The 19,244-nt window shown below is 40.2% G+C and overlaps 3 protein-coding genes across 3 annotated transcripts; 1 reads left to right on the top strand and 2 right to left on the bottom strand.

Moving 5' to 3' along the window:
• Positions 1 to 396: 396 nt before the first annotated feature.
• On the top strand, positions 397 to 6,408 carry rchy1 (ring finger and CHY zinc finger domain containing 1). The gene is made up of 9 exons (XM_008417691.3): positions 397 to 541; positions 2,169 to 2,288; positions 3,473 to 3,588; positions 3,897 to 3,975; positions 4,052 to 4,096; positions 4,206 to 4,264; positions 4,417 to 4,446; positions 4,757 to 4,877; positions 5,943 to 6,408. The coding sequence occupies exons 1-9, from the start codon at positions 491 to 493 to the stop codon at positions 6,150 to 6,152; spliced, it is 831 nt and encodes a 276-aa protein (XP_008415913.1). The 5' UTR covers positions 397 to 490; the 3' UTR covers positions 6,153 to 6,408.
• A 1,946-nt stretch (positions 6,409 to 8,354) lies between these two features.
• Positions 8,355 to 10,656, bottom strand: LOC103469775 (uncharacterized). Its single transcript, XM_008417692.2, has 3 exons — positions 10,169 to 10,656; positions 9,627 to 9,700; positions 8,355 to 8,982 (listed from the first exon to the last, which is right to left on the bottom strand). Exons 2-3 carry the CDS (start codon positions 9,687 to 9,689, stop codon positions 8,440 to 8,442), a joined length of 606 nt encoding a protein of 201 aa, XP_008415914.1. The 5' UTR covers positions 9,690 to 9,700; positions 10,169 to 10,656; the 3' UTR covers positions 8,355 to 8,439.
• Positions 10,657 to 11,761: 1,105 nt separating this feature from the next.
• Positions 11,762 to 18,468, bottom strand: lrp13a (low-density lipoprotein receptor related-protein 13 a). Its single transcript, XM_008417693.2, has 21 exons — positions 18,317 to 18,468; positions 18,075 to 18,221; positions 17,421 to 17,636; positions 17,144 to 17,341; positions 16,753 to 16,968; positions 16,449 to 16,678; positions 16,232 to 16,361; positions 15,917 to 16,101; positions 15,647 to 15,833; positions 15,242 to 15,454; positions 14,989 to 15,172; positions 14,716 to 14,917; positions 14,446 to 14,610; positions 14,109 to 14,309; positions 13,202 to 13,748; positions 13,009 to 13,125; positions 12,810 to 12,914; positions 12,508 to 12,735; positions 12,088 to 12,424; positions 11,903 to 12,005; positions 11,762 to 11,834 (listed from the first exon to the last, which is right to left on the bottom strand). The coding sequence occupies exons 1-21, from the start codon at positions 18,366 to 18,368 to the stop codon at positions 11,811 to 11,813; spliced, it is 3,987 nt and encodes a 1,328-aa protein (XP_008415915.1). The 5' UTR covers positions 18,369 to 18,468; the 3' UTR covers positions 11,762 to 11,810.
• Positions 18,469 to 19,244: the final 776 nt, after the last annotated feature.

Here is a 19,244-nt window from a genome sequence, read left to right as displayed (position 1 = left end):
TTGTAAACAGGTCTATCAATTGATAACAGAACATTATATGATAATGGGGGAAAGTCCGTCAGCACTACAATTGAAATCCAAAATTAATCCAAAATAACGTAGTTGGTAGTGGAGATGGTTTGACATCCTGAGTCGATGCATATTATTGTGAACAAATCTTGATTACGCTCTTTTGTCTGTTTGCAGTTTGCAGTGAGAAAAGTCCATCCATTGAGATGAAAACATGAACAAATTTTATGTTAAAAAAACTGAAATTTAAAAACAAATGTGCAAATAATTTCTAAATATTTAGCAATTATTTTTGCGAAATAATTACTATTTCCCTAAATTATTCGTTTTATTGACTATTTGTCTGTCCAGCAGATGGAGGTAATGCGCCTTCCGCTCAATTTGTTAGCTGGACCTGAGTGGGGAAATAAAAGTCAAGAAGAAGAAAAGGGTTTGGCAACAGAAAGCACGCGAAGAAGAGTTAGGCGTTGGAGTTGTAAACATGGCTTCTTCCGTCGGTTGTCAGCATTATGTACGCAGTTGCCTCCTGAAAGTGAGTAAATTTTAGAAGAAAAAAATTTCTGGTACCTGGAGCAAAAGAGAAACCTCTTGAGTAGAAACTTGGTTGTCTCGTTATTTTCTGTTTTGACATCTCAGCGCTCTCCTGTCAGTCATTCCAACGTTGCTTGACTATAAGAGTGTTATTACATAACGTTTTAGTGACTTATCAGTTAGTAAATCGTTTATAATGTCATAAAGTTTCACTACAAGCAAGGACCTTTAAAGAAGTCATTTATTGTCTCATAAGCATACTGGTGCTAACTGCTATGTTAGCTTAGCAGCCATATGTGCCTCTCTTTTTTTTACCCAGCTTTACCATTGGATTTATTCTTGAACACTTTGCTTGACTTCTGTTAGGAGTTCGCTCAAACAACTAGGTTGCATCCAGGTGCAGTGCAGGCAGTATACTAGTAAATATGACGTAGTAACTAGAATAGATTAACTGTACAAAATCAGTAAGCAAATCAAATCATATGCAAGCTGTCATAATGTGTGAATCATACTCAATCAGAGCAGATCAATTGTTTTAAAGAAGTTGTGTTTTCTGAAGATTTGTAAAGTTTTCCCCTCTTCCTGGTTATATTTCAGTTGAAACAAGGAGACTGTTCCGGAAATATATGTTTTAGCCTGAACTTTGATACCTGTAAACATTGTTGGTCTAAAAGACCTGCAAAATGCAGTATTATGCCATCCATGAGGACTCTTTTAAACTGATAACATTTTCATGTTAAATTCTAAAATAAAGCAAATGCAAGGAAGCTAAAATGGCCATGTTGGTAAGAAGGTGAGTGGGAGAAATTTAAAGCTGAGACGATCCAGTCCAATCGAACAAATTTATTCTAAATCTTATGGAGTTTAATCTGAGTACTTTCCAGGAAAAAAAATGGAGAATGGACAAATATTTGAATTTCAAGATGTTGTCCTCATCCATTCATTCATTCATTCATTCATTCATGGATCAGTTTGCCCAACCATCTGTTTTTAGAAGTTCCATATCGTCACCTTCCTAAAATAATCGCCTATGTCATTTTTTGCCAAAAGTAATTTTTTTGCCTTTATCAGATTTCGTCAAGAAAGATATGTGTTTTTTTTAATTTATTTTTATTTTTTTGTTGTTGCAAAAATCACTTTAGCCAAAACAGGACATTATTTTAGGACAGTGATGATGTTAAAGCCTGATATCATAGACTGTTTTTCTACAAATATAGACGGTAGAAATACAGTCTATAATCGAATTAGAATTTTTATATTTATGCTTAAAATTGGATAATAAAACTGAGAACTTTGGAAATTTAAGACTGGAAAATTTCAGAAAACTTGACCTGAATATCGTAGGAATCATGTTGCTAGACTTATTTGAGTTATAAGATTATTCTCTAGCAAAAATTAAAGCAAGGTTTTTGGCTATTGGATGGAAGAAACAAGCTGAAAGACCAGTGTAACTATTTTAACCACTCAAGACATCCACAATTGAAAAATACACAGACTTCTGTTTTTGTTCTTGTTTTCTATTCGGGACAGTTTGTCTTTAACTGGACCCAATCAGAGCTTTTAACTCTTACGGGCAAATCAGTCTGTAAATCCTCAGTGTAACAGGTCAATGTGTTTCCGTTCCGCAGGCTCCATGCTGTGGGAAACTGTATGTGTGTCGGCTCTGCCACGATGCCGAGGAAAACCACCAGATGGACCGTTTCAAAGTCCAGGAGGTTCTGTGCTCTGAGTGTAAAACCCTGCAGAAGGTAACGGGAAAAAAAAATAGAAGATGGGGCTCAGGCACGGCTGTGGCAAAGTGTTTCACCTGGGAGGCTAGAAAGGAAGTCGAGAGTTCCTAATAATAATAATAATAATAATAATAATAATAATAATGAGAAGATGTTTAGTTACTTTTGATATTATGTTTTTGACAGTAATTATCTTGACAGAAACAAAACAGTTCCCTAGAAATAAAAGTAGTTCATATGCACATTGGGGTGGTCAGAGGTTTATATACACTTATTACTATGAACGCTATTATATTTGGCTTTTCATGATGAATTCGATCTAAGTAGATTCCAGGTTTGGAAAATAGTACAACCATCACAGAGAATTATGGCAGGGCTAAGAAAAAAAACATAATCATGAGAATTAAGTCATAATATTGCAAGAACAATGTCCTAATAATAAGACAATAAAGTTGTATGACAATGAGGTTGAAAAATTTGAGAATAAACTTGTAAAATAGTAGTAATAATACAAGAAGAAAAACAAGCAATATGGCAAAAAATTTGTAACACTATGAGAATAAAGTCATTATGTTACCAGAATAAAGTAGTAATATCAAGAGAATGAATATGGAATTTTTTAAAACTCCTACACAAAAAACAATAAACAAAATAAAATGAGGAAATTTTGTGAAGTTATACTTTGGTATCGGTTTTACAAATAGGACAAACTAAATATTTTAATCAGCAACAAATCATTATTATCAGTAGCAGGACTTTAAAACGATCGAAATGAAAAAAAAAACAAAACAAAAAAACAGGCAACTTTACAGAACTTTAATTGTCTAAAGTTTGGCCGAACTGGCAATAAAAAAAACTGTTGGGAAGGATCTTGAAATTAGTTTTGGACTTTTTTGAATTCCAGCCCAGAAGCAGGTTATCCATTCTCATAGCAGTTTGGCTGACAGACACTTATAGACATGTTGAGTGTTATTGTTTACATCTGGAAATTTTGTGCATGTGCACAACACAGGAGAGCAAAGAGACTATTCTTTTACTTGTTCTCTGAAGGAACATGCAGCATTTTTAATCTCCTTACGATTAACTTTCAATCAGACATTTACATACACCCATTTGTTGCCTGTAGATTTGTATTATGATTAGCTCGAGTCATAAAATAAAGGGGGGAAAAAAAGGTAAAATGTTGGTTTCTGCTCCTGCAGGCTCAGAAGAACTGTCAGCAGTGTCACGTGCAGTTTGGGGAGTATTACTGCGATATCTGTCACCTGTTTGACAAGGATAAGAAGCAGTACCACTGTCAGCCTTGTGGGATATGCAGGTGAGTCTTTGTGGAAACAGGCAGGAACTCTGTGACAGAAATACAGAATCACTATTTTCTTAATGGGTTTGTGATAAACAGGACAGTTACATTTATTCCCAGATCACAATCCCACCATATTGTGATGTGAGCAATAAAATAAAACAGTATTATTGTAACTCTTTAGATATTTTTTTGCCACATTATAGGTTATGGAGGTAAAAAGATACAGTCAAATCTGTGAAAAACATTCAACTTAAAGTTGTGATGCAGACGCTCCAGAAACTCCAGACTTTCAGAGACAAACACTTTGTCTTTTCCTTTCTCAGGATTGGACCCAGAGAGAAATACTTTCACTGTCAGAAGTGCAATCTGTGCTTAGCCCAGGACCTGCGAGGAAACCACAAGGTGATTATTATGAATCTACAGCTACACATTTCCTAACCTGGCTGCTTTGATTTATGGCTTGTCCTCTTCATTTCAGTGTGTCGAGAATGTGTCAAGGCAGAACTGCCCTGTGTGTATGGAGGTAATCACACACACACTCACACACTCATCTAGTTTTAATGTATCTTTTTGTTTACTTTTTTTTTTGAGATCCACTTTTTGCATCTGAGATGTTTTCTTTGATTAATCAGGATATTCACACATCCCGGATTGGCGCTCACGTTCTTCCTTGCGGCCATCTTTTACACAAGTAAGCCTGGTTTTTAGTGCGTTTTGCCAGCCTTCCTTTTATCAGAGCAATCAGAGTGTGTCATTACAATGGAAACATCTGTATTATATGTTCAGATTCTATGATTGTTTATCTGTCATGATATATCATTTAGCTTTTGTCTGTTTTCACAGGACATGCTTTGATGACATGGTCAGAACAGGGTAAGTGGAATGAATCCTTTTTGTTTCTGCTGACATTAGTTAGATGAAATGTGCTCATAAGTTACTCCTGTCTTCATTCAGCCGTTAATCTAATATCAGCAGTTTTTCATTATTCTGGTTTGTCAGAGAGTAACTTAAAAAAAAATAATAATTTTTAATAAATTTTTTTCCCGTCACTTCTGTCTAAAGTTAAACTGACAAACATTGTTGTCCTTTTTGGCTCGAGTTAAAATGTCAGACCAGTCAGTGTGTACTTACAGATCTACTGAAGTGTTGCAGTGTGCTGAATGCCTGTGTGTGTTTGTTTCAGCGCGTACCGCTGCCCTCTCTGCATGCATTCTGCCTGGAACATGGACGAACACTGGGAAATGATGGACAAAGAGATCGCTCAATCACCGATGCCCGCTGAGTACCAGGGTGCCACTGTCAAAGTAAGAACTCACTAACTGCATTCAAAGACGTTTTAGAAAAATGTATCAGTCACTACAGGAAATATTTGTCGTTCAGCCTGCCATCTCACAGATACTGTGAAATGGTACACTCTAGCAACGTTCACTGTTTCAAAATTTCCCAGCATCTGGATCAGAGGTTTTCAAAGTGTGGTACAAGGTGTCCGCACACCCTTAAAACGTCTTAAATAAATAAAAATTCATTTTTTTAAAAAGAAGTTGGCCTCTACATTCACCACAGGTCTTACATCTAGCCGGACTGGATAATCTGGTTTATTCTTTTTTTTTTTTTTCCTCTCTTGCAAGACTTTTCTGTCAGACAAAAGTTTGAGACATATTTATTGTGTTCTATGACTTAAGGAGTTTGAAGCTACCGGTAACTACCTGCTAATCGACCCATAGCTAGCCAGGTACCTATCATGGGTAAGTGCAAGTTTATCACCACTTGGCTGTGATTTTTGTACGTTTCTGTGGAAATGTAGGCCTTACATTTGAGTCATAGTTGTCTTTAAAAGATCTTAAAAAGTCTTAAATCTGAATTGGTTTTTAAGCTTCCAAGCTTCCGCCTCACAGAGCATCTCTTCTCCTGTGACTCGCCCACTCAGCTCCTTCAGACTAGCCAGCAGCAGTTAGCAAACACCAAGTGGAACTAAGAATCTGCTGATCTCACTACATGAGCTTCTGCTCAGTGAAATGCTGGTAAAAACATTGTGAAAGGGTTAATAGAGGAACCATGTTGTGATGACGTCCTGAAGGCAAAGTTCCAGAAAGAGCAGGAGCTTTTAAAGAGACAGAGGCCCAGTCTCAAGGTGTTAAATTACAAAGTCAAATTTCTTTTAAGTCGTGTTTGATATATATGGCATTTTTATAACAAGTGAAGGTAACGTAGTTACTTAATTGTTCTATAAAACAGCAGTATGTCCTTGGAAACCACCTAACACTGCCCATTTAATAGTCATAACATGACAAAATTGGGCAGAATACTAAGTGTATCACTAGATTGACAGATGTTAAAATGTTTTAACGCCCGTCCTTCTTTTTCTCCAGGTTATTTGTAACGACTGCCAGTCCCACTGCACCGTGCCTTTCCACGTGTTGGGGATGAAATGCGCTGAATGTGGCTCTTACAACACAGCGCAGGATGGAGGACTTATGCAGCAGCAGCAGGAGCCGCAGCCGCAGCAGCAGCCCTCAGACCTGCACACGGAGAATGAGCCGGAGTCGCAGGACCAACCCGAATCCCAGTCGCCACATTAAAAGCCAAGAGGCAGTGACTTTTCCATATTTGACATTTGTTTGATGAACTTAAACATATTAATATAAAAACAAGTGAACCCATTCATTTCACTCGATATGAAAGATGGAGGAATTGTTGAATCTCTAATTAACACCGACAGACGGTTTGCAGCCACAGAACTGAATGCTCTTAAGCTGTAATAAACAGGCTTAATACAGCTGCCTGAAAACAGCTGACTTTGTGCCATATGCCCTAAATAAAAAAAATAGACTTGTATTTTGTATAATGCATGTCATGTGACATTTTACAGAAGATCTTGAGTTTTGGAAAATGCCTAATAATTAAGAAATAGGTATGCAGCACGTTGTTGCTTTATCATAACGGCTTGTTAAAAAAATATTTGCTGTTTTCATCTTGTTGTTCTTGCAGTCATTATTTAACTGCTTGGCTTAAAACATTGTTAATTATGTCTAAATCCATTTGGATGAAGATAAAACTCCCATCTTTAAAAAAAACCCATCTCGACTAGTAGCTTCATCTGTCTTTTGTTGCTTTTAAGTGGGTTGTATGAAGTACACATGAGAAGTCATTATCTTACCAGGAAACAGTCATCAGGTCACTTTGTTTACCAAAACACTCTTGTGGGAATCTGTCGGTTTGCGACTTTCATAGTATGACGACCTTGAATAAAATTGTTACACTTTTTCCTTATTGACACAGAAATCTGCAACATTACTTAGCAGCTTTTATTCACAGGAAAGAAAAGCAAAAAGATGTAGGAGCTGTTCTGCAGCTGGCTGATCAGCAGTGTGCAGCAACATTTAAGGGAGGGGCTCTATGCTCCAGACAGGTGGAGAAAACATTTGTTACTACAAAACAATATCTAGAATTAAAAAGTTTTTAAATCCCAAGCATAAACTGAAAAAATGATGCAATTTAAACCAGAACAATGTTAAAACTTGAGTTCTGTAAGCAACCCTAACCAAATGCCTCATGCTGTGAGCTCAAGTTGCTAAAAAATATTGAACAAATATTCTTAGGAGTCTCATTTCCACTTGTTGAAGCCCCCCCAAAAAATATTAAAGTCTGAAGGAGTAATTAGGAAAGAAGGATGGTGACTCCATGACCATCAACTGTTCAGCAGTACCATGTTTAAGTAGCTATTGCATCTACATTTAATTAAGTAAAAAAATATTGACACAAAGTGTAAAAAATAATTCAGTTTTTCTTCATGTTTTCAGAGAAGAATTCTTTGGCTTTCTAATGACAACTCGTTTTCACAAATTGATCTCACTGTTGACAGACTCAGACTTCTCATAAATATTCAACACAACCCTGTTTAAATCATTTAAACCTGTGTTTGGCTTCAAGGTTATTCACTCTTAAACTAAAACTTCCAACAGTTATATTTGCATGTGACAGACCTGGTGGTAATGGGTCATAATTAGACCTGTTCTCTTGTTCCCAGTCTTATTGGACTGTGGAACGCTGTGTGACAAAGTTCCAGCTGTCATGAATCCAGATGTTAAGTATTTATTGCTTAATATTTAATCAAGGTAGTCAGAGGTGAAAATGCCCCGTGCATGAGGACATGCTTAACATTTTTAACAAATTGCAGGTATTAAGTGTAAGGAAAGCTGTCCATGAAGCAGTAGTGTGTTGTACTATTGTATTAATTGAAACATGTAAGTACATCTTTTTTTACTCTATAAAACATTTGAGGTGTCTTTGTATTGATTTGACTAGTAAAGCAGTTCAGTCAGAAACTGTAATTCCTATGTTTCATTGCGTTTATTTAGCATTCATTAACATTAGAATAATTGTAAATAAATTCCCACTGATTAAATCGTAAAATCAGACAATGTTCATAAACAAGGATGTGATACCTCATAGGGGGAGGCATTTATCGTATCATTTATCGTGGTAAGTTTCTTGATTTATCAGTGTCACGAACATAAATTGCAATTAATGTTTGAAAGCCCCGCCCCACAAAAACAGTATTATCTGGATTGTTAGTTTTACTATTTTCTCCACTGATTGTTCAATAAAAGAATCAATCAATTTGAATCAATTTTGGGGGGCCAATGATTAAATTCAGTTAAAATGTGAAATTTAGTAATACAAAATATATTGATTTGTGTGACTGGTGCCCTAAGGCGCTACAAATGAGTCTGTTTTTGTGTTGGTGGGACTATGTCATTCCTTAAAATAAAAATAATAAATAATTCTTAATGTCACCTTTATTGTTATCACAGTAGTACCGCTAAAATATTGTGATAAAACTTCAAGTCCATATGGCCTAATTCCTCACATGCTGTCTCCTCGAGGTGGCGGCGGCTCGGCTGTTAGAAGCTGCACGGTGAAACAATCCAAACTGGTAGCAGGGGTGTCTTCAGGGATGGTGGAGGGAGAGTCCGTGGAAACCGACAGAGGTGTGGGAGGTGTGGGTGTGAGGACCTGTACAGGAGCGGGTGGGGTGGCTTCCCGCTGGAGGTCCTCGTATGCGCCGGTGCCTTTTGGTTTCGTCGTGATTGTTGCCACGCCAGCATCCGGAGAGTCGCGTGCTGCGCCGAGAGAGCTGTCCACGTGGAGAGGAGTCTGACAGGGACCCTGTGGGAGGGGTTGTAGAGGGTCTATGTCTGTGGAGGTCTGTGGATCCTCAGGCACCGGCGGTGCTGCCGAGTCGGTTGTGGATGAAGAAGGATTGGAGTCCAGGAGCTCCGTCTGCAGGCCTGTGTCTGTTAGCGCCGGTTGCGAGGGTCCGAACTGGACTTCGGTCTCCTCCGATGAGGACATCGACTCGCTGGACTCTGATGATTTTGAGGAATCGTCTTCCACATGTAGGCAAACCTGTTTAAATAGAAAAAGGTAATTGGCCTATTTATTAAAGCTGCAGTATGTAACTTTTAGAAATTAAAAAAAACACACAAAAATAAACAATAATAAATATATATATGTCATATAGTCTCATGTAAAAAAAAAAAACAAAAAAAAAAACATGCAGCTCCTCTACCCCCTGCCAGTGCTCCCGATGCAGACTAGAAACAACCAATAAGAGGCAGAAGGCGGGTTTTCGTGCTGTCAATCACCCCAACCCTTCTCTGTTGTGCTACTAGCCTATGTGTTCATGAATGCTGGGCTAGTTAGCATAGCCACCAATGACAGTGGAACTGTTTTACTGTAACTGCAAGTTGTTTCTCAACCACTAGCAAACTGAACTTCATACACAAGATTGATTGACAGCACTAAGAACCTCCTCATGGCTCCGATTGGTTGTTTTTGACCAGTTGCAGTGCATTTTTGCAGACTGCTATAGTAGATGGAGGAGCTTGATTTTTTATTTTTTTTCACAGATTATGTGTCTCATATTACATTGTCACAACATGGTGACAGTTGAAATAAACATGGGGAAAAAAACTTTAGTTTTCAAATATAAAAGTTACATACTGCACCTTTGAGTAGTTAAAGGTAGTCAGAGAAGTAGAGCTACTCACCGGTTTAGATGTCACAAACGTCACCATAAGTGCTGCCCAAAATGCGGCCCCTGCAATTTCCATTGTCCCCTCTGCTATATTTGAAGAAACAGGTAGAATGTAAGTAGGTGGATGCTTTGTATGACAATACAGGTCATCAGTTTACTCCCACTCAACTACATTCATGTAAATTTATTTCTGGGCTCTTGACATATCTGAACCAGTCATATTTCAGGATGAACAAATGTTATCAACATATCGACAGTGACACTGTTGTTCTATAAGCTTCCAGTTTATAACAGGTTCGAAATGTTGACGGGTTTTTGGGATGTTCTTGAACATTCTGACTCATTTCCTTTCATTTGGTTTCAGCCTATACACAAAACCTGTTTTGGAATCGTTAAACCATATTTGTTTTGTCGTCATACCCTGGAAAAAGAAATACTCAAGCAAATCATTCAAGTCCCTAAAAGTAAAGACATTAATTCCAATAAGGAATGTATGTCTCTCCTAATACATGTTGCACTGTGTCATACGAAAGGTAATCCTCTTTTCAGGCTTACCTCAGCAGTACCTCCAAGACGATACGTGCCTCTTCTGTGTCCAGAATGAACTAAACATTTGAGATGGGTCTGTTTTTATATGGTGCTTACATTTGTGGGGGCTATGCAGCAGCAATCCATCATCTGGGGTGGGGGGAGTCCTTATTATATTGTAGATAAACTCTCCAACTATAGAAGCTGAATCATTTAACACCCACACATGAACTGAAATTAAAGCGTTTAAGATTCTTACTGGAAAATGAGAGAATGAGCGCACCAGAAGTGGCCTCACAGCCAAAGTAAACATGATTTGTGGTTTTTGTGTAAACAATAGGAAGAATTTGGTCCAGACTTTAAATAACATCTAGATTCTGGGTTGAACAATACACTGGGGCGTCATGGAGATAATGTTTGCAACAAAAATATATGCATGGCGTTTAAACAGCCTCACTGTGGAACACACAAAACTTTCCTAGAAGCAGTTTCATCTCACTAACCATCAGAATCTGTTACCATCACTGCGTTTTCCCTCATAACTTAAGCTTTCCTGAGGTAGCAGTCTTTGGTAGTTGTGCTCAAATTTTAAAAGCTGTCAGCTAAGGAGCATCTTAGTTTTCAGATTCTGAGACATGACCCTTATTTTGCTTGGGGGTCAGGGAAGCTGCAAATTTTAGTTCAACACTGAATGTTTCCCTCCATGCCCCAAATACACCTTGCATGTAAAGCAAGGTGTACCTAATAGACACTACCATAAAGGGGATACACATTGAACCCCCTTTATGACAAATTTAGGGCAGACTTTAGTCCATATTGACATGCAGTTCCTCATCAATGAGGTGTAACTCATGTTCCACCACATCCCACAGGTGATCTGGTAGAGTGCTGGCTTTAAAAGCTAGTTGGATATGTTCCAAGCCTTATGACATGGACCTTTTCCCTACTGGAAGTAGCAAACAAAAGACCGAAATGGTGCCAAAGGGATAAACTGAAATTTAAGCAGGGTGTGGTGTTTAATTATGAAGGGGCCAAAAGAATAAAAATCCCCCACCATGTCAAGCAGGAATGAAGTATGCTTATGCAGAATTGTTACCAGACCAAATTATCCCCCAGTTATCAAATCTTGCTTTGCTTCCTGTTAGCAGACAGCTTTCAGTGTGAGCATCTGCTCCTCAGCTTCAAGGTTTGACATGAGCAGTCCCTTTGCTTGTAAAATGTCAGCAAGTGGTTTGCACCCCATTCGTCTCTTTTCATTGTGTTCTTGAAGTGGACGGTACATGTAAAGCTTTGGTTCACTTGAAATTGAAGTAAAATCTTATGCAGGTTAATGCCACGTTTGACTGCAGAGATTCTAGCCCTTGTTCCCATTAGGTCACAGAATTCACTTCTAGGGGCACGCTACATGTGTGTTTAAGGACTTTAGAACTCTCCAAACACTTGAGTATGACAATTTACCTTTTCTCAACTTGAAATTCATATTTTAAGCAACCAAAGCCCTTTGTAAGACTGTTAATTTATTGAAGTTGCGAATTGCACCACATCACTAAACAATTAAGTGTCAATGTTTTTTTGCACAAAGTCAAAGTGTTTTAAATATTGAAGACGCATCAAGCCAACTGAAAATGCAAACTCTTTATTTAAAAAAAAAAAAAAAAAAAGTTATGAATTAATCCACAGAAGATACTGGTTCCTGCAAGAAATGACAAAGTTAGAACAGCAAAGACAGGAGTAAAGAGGTTAAATGTTCCATCACGTCACCTCTCGCTTCTTTGAAGTTGCCTGGGCATTCTGTGTTGTGGTTTCCACTTTTTTCTGCAGTTCAGACATGCTGGTTTCCACTGTTGCATCTGGTCCCCCTCCCCTGTATTCAGAAGGATACAATCAAGTTTGTGGCACCAAGAATACCTACACTTCAAATTTAAATTCAGAATAAGTGTAAAAACCTTGAGGCAGCATGTTTGAGGATCACTGCTATCACAGCAATGACAACTATGCCACAGAGACCTGCAGCACCATAGATAATGGGGCCCTGCATGCCTTTTGTTGCAATGTCCTGACAAGATGCTCCACTGTAGCCCCCTAAACATTTGCATGTAGTGACCCCATCAATTTTCACACAGCGCCCTTTCCCACTGCAACGATTCTGGCTGCACTCTGCCTCCAGGACCTCAATGTTTTCCTCTATGGTGTTGCCCATGTTCATCTTTGGGGATGGAGTGTGAGGTGTACTCAGATTTGGAGTAGAGACCTTCGTTTCCGACTGTTGCTCGGCACCAGCACCTTAAAGGAAAACCAGTTTCAAGTAGAGGTTTAGTGACATTTGAAGCCAGCCATACAGCTTACCCATTTTAAATGTTACATACAGTTTTCATCCGAGTGATCGGCACAGTCAGCATGACCGTCGCAGAATTTCTCAGCTGGTAGACAGGTTTGGTCCAGACATTTTCTACCACCAGCTGAGCAGCTTTGATCAGGGCTGCAGTTTGTGTCTTTTGCATTGAAGTCATGGGCACATTTGCACGTCCGTCCTGTTGGGGTGGCGAGGCACAGGTGCTGGCAGTTGCCATTGTTTGCTGCACACAGATTGGAACCTGAAGGGAATGAGACCAGTCTTTAGAATTTTAAAGAATCATCAAATCCGCTTGGGAATTTAGTGGTCACTTACCCGACTGCGTAGACTCGCTGAAGGCTTTCAAGCCAAGTACTCTTGTGCTGACCTCAAACCATAGTTTTTGCTGCTGATCTTCTCTGTACCAAAGTCGTGTCATATCTGAGGGTAATTGACAGGAATGCCAATTAGAAATAGACAATTTAAGCTTTAAATGTTTGAGGTAGCATGTTCCTTCCAGCAATATTGACATTACCACCGACAGTCATCCAGATTGGCATGTCACCAAGAGCTATGGCAGTCAGCCCATCTCCAGCCTCTAGTTCCTTGTATCCAGAGCCATCAGTCTTGACAAGACTGATTTTCCCCATTCCTGCGAAACATTTAGGTCATTTAAAAAAAAAAATTTAAAAAAAGAGTGAAACAACTTTACTCTGATGTAGTTGTACCCGTGTTGGCCCAGTAGATCATGTCCCCAGTACTGGAAAAGACTAGAGATGCAGGTTGAACTGCATCCTTCCACACAACTCGTCGCTCTCCGCCATCCATGTAAGCACATTCTACTGCAGCCTTGCTGCCAGCATCTTTCAGATTTAGGTTGGTAAAGCAAACTTGTCCACTTTTAGGATGAAGGGCAATGGAACCCACTCCAGCAATCCCATCTTTTATTAGAATGGCTGTGTATGCCCCAGTTTTTGACGCAACCTGCAATCGGGGCTGTTTGTTGCTGCTCCAGTATATATTAAGGGTCACCCAGTCAAGGGCCATGGCAGTGATTTGGTCATCTAGCAGTTTGAGAATCTGCCCTTCAGCAACCAAGGCCAAGTCTCTCAGCTTGAAGGACTTTACTGAAGTTGCGCTGGCATCCGTCAAGACCAGAGTGTTGTCATGTGTGCTGTAGTCCATGATTTTTGCATCACTTACACCAGGGATCGTCATTGCCCGATGCTCAGGCCAGCCTTTTAACCCCGTTGCCTGTTGGGCTTGAAAATAGATCTGCAGAAATACATTAGTTATGCAGGTCATTAAAATTGATTTGACTGCACATATGCCACATTAAAGAATTTTGAAGTTCCATTGGCTAAGAGTCAATTTGTCTTTAGCCAAGATTTCTTTGACATGACCTTAGCATCCAATACTAAGGTCTTTAGAGAGCTGCTAACTGTGTTTGCAGGACCAGAACCGATTTCCCTATATTCCCTTGGTCCTGTGGAAGACTTTGAATAGTGCTAAACAAATAACCCCTTGTGTTCCAGCTTACAGGCAACCTAGTCACTATGCTTTTCTGCATACCCCTTCCCACAGAATACAAATTCTGAATTTAAAGCAACTACACAACTGACATCTAGTGCAAACCTTTGTGACAGCAGGTGGCAACAACAGCAACAGGAATGTTGATTTGGGCAGACTGGAACAGAGCAGACCATCTTCAGCCAAAGACATGCCACTGGGACACTTGCACACAGCCTGGCGTCTTGGTGCCAAAACACACATGTGTGAACAGGCCATCTTCTTGCAGGGGCTCTCAGTGTCCATCTGCATTATTGGATGTATAATCTGAAAATGGGGAAAGCAAACTGGTTTTGAGCAAACCAGGGTTTGCACCCGACACTACTGTAGAACGTTAGGCTCGTCTTGAACATCTGGTTTGGTTCTAGCAAGCATTTCCAGTTCTAAATTAGACAAAACCCACCTTAATAGCAAAAGGTTGGCGAGGTCTCTTCAGGATAACCTGCCTGTTCTTACCGGAGAGTTTATCAACAGCTTGTACAACTCTCCTCTTGGCATCAGACCAGTAAAGCAAGTCATTGAATACAGCCACAGAAAAGGGATTGGTAGTCTCCTTCAGCTGGAAAATCTGAAAGAGGGTCAAGTGCTTTAAACTGATGAACTTTGTTAGGCTACCCAATAAAGTAACCTTTCAAAGCCAGTTAATCCTGAGAGAACTTTTGGCTTCATTTACCTTCACACTGTCACCATCTAGCGTTGAAGACCCAATTGCCTTCAGTCTTTCATCTGTCCAGAAAACCCTCTCTGAAAGGACATCTACTGTAATGCCACCTGGCCAGCCCAAGCTGGAGTTCACGATTGCCTTCCTCTCAGACCCATCCATGCCAGCTCGTTCAATCTTAACCAAGTTGCCAATTTCTGTCCAAAACATCAGCCTAAGAGAGGGACAAGTATGAATGTCAGCTCAGTACAGTTTTTACTTTTAAGGTCCGTTTTTTAAGCCAACCCTTTTTGTGGCAGCAGGGCCAGAGAGCGAGGCTGGTCCAACTCTTCATCCAGGATGATGCTTTGGTCCAGTGACTTGACAGATGCTTTTGAGAGGCTGATGGCAACAATCTGACTATTTACACCATCAATCCAGTACAGGTTCCTTGCAAGCCAGTCTACAGCAACAGAGTGTGCCCGGAGACCTAACAGGAGCATTTACGTTATACTTCAAACCGATTCAGATGCCAGTAAAAGTTTTTGTCACCCCAAACCTTTAGTGAGAATTCCTGTAGTCTTCTGGTCCATAGAAGACCACCTGATTGTTTCAGTGTCCACACCAACCCAGAAAACCTTCTGGTCCCGCCAGTCATAGTCTACAGACAAGATTGCCTTTTTGGCAGATGAAGACAAGACATCAAGGCTTCCAGTGCGCAAACCATACATGTACAACTCTGTCTGTACAGATGCCAGCAGGAATGGTTCACCTATGAAGAGATTGCAACAATAGACAAGGTATAGGGTAAAAACATGCAAGCTTTATGAACCTACACAAGGTTTCAAAAGAACATTTGGGACAAACTCCTCTTGTAGCATTTAAGATTAAGATACAGCAGTTGAGAAAACAGTTCAAGTGTCCCAGTTGACCTTATTCCCCCCCAAATGTTGGGATACTTTACCTGTGATTTTGCATTGGTATTCATCTGCCTCCATTATAAAGCCTGGATGGCACTCACACTGGTATGACCCAGGTGCATTAATACACAGATGACTGCACACACTTTGTGCCCGGTTGTCACACTCATCTACATCAGAGCACGTTTGACCATCTTCCAGCAGCTTGTAGCCTGCTGTGCAGCGACAGCGCTATAAATAGAACACAAGATTTACACAAAGTCAGGCCACTACTGTACCGTTTTATGTCTTCACATTTTTAAGTGGTCTCTCACCGGTCCCTGGGGTGTGCTATGGCAGCCCTGTGTACAGTGGTCAGCAGCAGTACAGGCCATCTGGCAGCTGCCTCCCTCATCTGAACCATCTGCACAGTTTGTAATGTCATTACAGACAAGAACTGGATCCAGACACTCCTGGCTGCCACACTGGAACTCATGAGGGAGGCATGTTCCCATGCTGCCTGGAAAGTTCAAGTTTTACACACCAAAAAAAAGTCAGAATTTTAAGAACAGCAATCAGTCATCCATTATTTAAAGAAAACTATGCATTCTGAAATTTATTCAAGTACAGTTAAATATGCATATACTCACATTCTGTCTCATCACTACCATCGTCACAGTCTTTAATCTTATCACATCTCCAGATTGTAGGAATACACTGGGTGTTTGATTTACAAGACCACTGGAAGGCACCACAACTGACTGGTGTCACGGGACAGTCCTATAGTAGAAGGGATATCATCATGCTAGAGTCCTTGTGCAACTCCAGAGCGAAGAAAGAAAAGAAAAAAAGTGCATTAACCAGCACCTTTTCATCCGAGCCATCTTTGCAGTCCTGGTCTCCATCACAGAGCCACTCCTGCACCAAGCACTCCTTGCTGTGAGGACAGTGATGTTTGGTTGTGCAGACCGGTGGCTTGGTGCAGCCATCCTCATCCGAGCGATCCCGACAGTCAGGATGACCATCACAACGCATTGACGCCAAAACACACTGGCCATTGAGGCACTTAAACTCTGTAGAGCTGCACTGCAAATCAGCTACAGGAGGGCCGTAGCATGTTAGAGCACCGCAAAGGAGCGTTGTCACAAATTGTGAAGTCGTGCGAGCATACCACAGGTCGCCTCGTCACTGCCGTCGCTACAGTCCTGCTCCCCGTCACACAGGAAACTGCTGGGGACGCAGCGGCTGTTTTCGTCACACAGATGAGCGCAACCCTCCATGCGCTTGGCACAGGCAAGTTCATCAGAGCGGTCCTGGCATTGCGGCACGCCGTCGCACACTTTACTTCTCTCAATACATTTTCTTCCGTGGGCGCATTGGAACTGGTCTGTAGCAGGATTATAAAGTCACGCAGCTAAAAAGAGTACCAAAATATGAATGCAAGGTGCAGCAGTAACTACCATCTTAGATGCCTTTTGGTAGCGGCATAGCAAGCGCCTATACCGCTAGTTGTGGCTTAAGAGTTTACTTGAAGCAGGTTATAGCCAGTTTAGGTCACCTACCAGTTCCACATTCTGAGACACAATCTTCCTCATCTGAGCCATCTCTGCAGTCTGGTTCTCCATCACAGACATGATTGTAGTGGACACAGTCCAACTTGTCTTTGCACATCTGGGAGCCCAAGCCACATCTGAGGGGACGAGACTGACCCGAAGGGGCCACTGTAGGTCCTGTAATTGTTCCAGCTTCCTTTTGGTCCTCTGAAAACCATGCAACACACACGATTGAAGTTGAAAACTGCCCACCCTAGAGTCAAAGAGCAGAACAGAAGCCACATACCACAGTTTGCCTCATCACTGCCATCCAGACAGTCCTTCTCTCCATCACAGATGAAGTTTGCAGGCAGGCAGTGGCTCTTCTCATCACAGTGGTGAGCGCAGTCTTCAGGGTGTTTCCGGCATTGTTGTTCATCTGAGCGGTCCTGACACTGAGGTACACCATCACATACCTGATCTTTGTCTATACACTTCTTACCATGGGCACACTGGAACTGGTCTGTTTGGAAACAGGCGTTCAGTTGAACTTCAGGCAACATACACGCACTTTTAAAAATTCATTGCAACAAGACTTCACTGAAAGCATTAAGGCAAATTACATTGGGCCAGCAATACAGCCATGTAGGATGTTTATAGATGCACAAATTTTAGGAAAAGAAAAATTCTAAGTTGTATACAAGGAAAGGAGAGCTACATAACTTTAGGTTTATACTGAGCAGTAGCTCTCCCACCTTCTTGAAGGGGGAAAAAAAAGTTAATGTGATCAGTTTGAGTTAATTGAGAAACTTGTGAACAGTACATAGTTCAGGTAGGAGTTTGTTAATTTGAGCTCAATTTATGAGTCTAGTTCTCAGCTCTACATGTCAAATTCCAGTCTGAGCCGACTTTTGCTTCATGTAACAAAGGCAAAGCTCCCAGTTAACCCTTTGAGTCATACCAGAACTGCATCCTGCTTCACAGTTCTGTTCATCAGAACCATCCTTGCAGTCCTCCTCTCCATCACACACATGGTTGTAGGGGATGCATTCTAAGCCATCCTTGCATAGACTATACCCCATTCTGCAACGGTTAAGACAGTTTCCAGCTGGGGAAGAGAAAAAAAAAATTAAGTCAAGTCAAAAGAAAAAACAAAGTAATAAAAATATAAACACACCAAAATTGTGGGGAAGAGTTGCTTACCTTGTAAAAACAGTGCCAATAAGCCCACACAAAGCCATAACTGACCACCCATTGCCACAGGCAAGTCAAAACGAACCAGATGTCAGGACATTCTGGCCAGGCAGCTTATAAAGGCACCAGATTCAGCCAGTTAAGCCTAATTGCACACCTAAGTAAGGGCGGAGCTGCTGGAGATGTTAGGAGCAGCTGTACGGTGTGCCAAAAATGCCACAATTCACAAAACAAATATCCAACTATTAAGAATTAAGTGTGTGATAATTTATTTAAACTAGATGTAAATTAATTTAAAGAAATAAAAGAATATAAAAAAAAGAAAGAAAAAGTTTATTGTTAAAATCCCATCAAATTATTTTAGTATTTATTTATTTAAATATTTCAGAGTCCATGTGCCGGATCCTGAATTCATAATAACTGACTTCATAATAAAGTGAGACCTGTGAAGCAACTACAGGTCCTTCTCAAAAAATTAGCATATTGTAATAAAGTTCATTATTTTCCATAATGTAATGATAAAAATTTAACTGTCATATATTTTAGATTCATTGCATAGCAACTGAAATATTTCAGGTCTTTTATTGTTTTAATATTGATGATTTTGGCATACAGCTCATGAAAATCCAAAATCCCTGTCTCAAAAAATTTGCATATTTCATCCGACCAATAAAAGAAATGTGTCTTAATACCAAAAAAGTCAACCTTCAAATAATTATGTTCAGTTATGCACTCAATACTTGGTAAGGAATCCTTCTGCAGCCTTCAATGCGTGGTGGCATGGAGGCCATCAGCCTGTGGCTCTGCTGAGCTGTTATGGAGCCCAGGATGCTTCGATAGCCTTAAGCTCATCCAGAGTTTTGGGTCTTGGTCTCTCAACTTTCTCTTCACAATATCCCACAGATTCTCTATGGGGTTCAGGTCAGGAGAGTTGGCA

The sequence above is a fragment of the Poecilia reticulata genome, chromosome 9 (genome assembly GCF_904066995.2).
Source record: "Poecilia reticulata chromosome 9, P_reticulata-male-v2, whole genome shotgun sequence".
NCBI classification, from domain to species: Eukaryota; Metazoa; Chordata; class Actinopteri; order Cyprinodontiformes; family Poeciliidae; genus Poecilia; species Poecilia reticulata.
The sequence above is the reverse complement of the archived record's forward strand: the minus strand, read 5'-3'. Positions and strand labels throughout refer to the sequence as shown.

Bases quoted from the DNA above. Each gene is read 5' to 3' on its own strand.
- LOC103469775 (XM_008417692.2), bottom strand. From the start codon at position 9,689: ATGGAAATTGCAGGGGCCGCATTTTGGGCAGCACTTATGGTGACGTTT. The intron at 8,983-9,626 runs GTGAGTAGCTCT...CTATTTAAACAG, and splicing joins CGTTTGTGACATCTAAACCG to GTTTGCCTACATGTGGAAGA.
- lrp13a (XM_008417693.2), bottom strand. From the start codon at position 18,368: ATGGGTGGTCAGTTATGGCTTTGTGTGGGCTTATTGGCACTGTTTTTA. The intron at 17,637-18,074 runs GTATGACTCAAA...GTTTCCAAACAG, and splicing joins TGAAGCAGGATGCAGTTCTG to ACCAGTTCCAGTGTGCCCAT. The intron at 12,425-12,507 runs GTATGTAACATT...TTTTCCTTTAAG, and splicing joins CGATCACTCGGATGAAAACT to GTGCTGGTGCCGAGCAACAG.
- rchy1 (XM_008417691.3), top strand. From the start codon at position 491: ATGGCTTCTTCCGTCGGTTGTCAGCATTATGTACGCAGTTGCCTCCTG. The intron at 542-2,168 runs GTGAGTAAATTT...TCCGTTCCGCAG, and splicing joins TACGCAGTTGCCTCCTGAAA to GCTCCATGCTGTGGGAAACT. The intron at 3,589-3,896 runs GTGAGTCTTTGT...TTCCTTTCTCAG, and splicing joins CAGCCTTGTGGGATATGCAG to GATTGGACCCAGAGAGAAAT.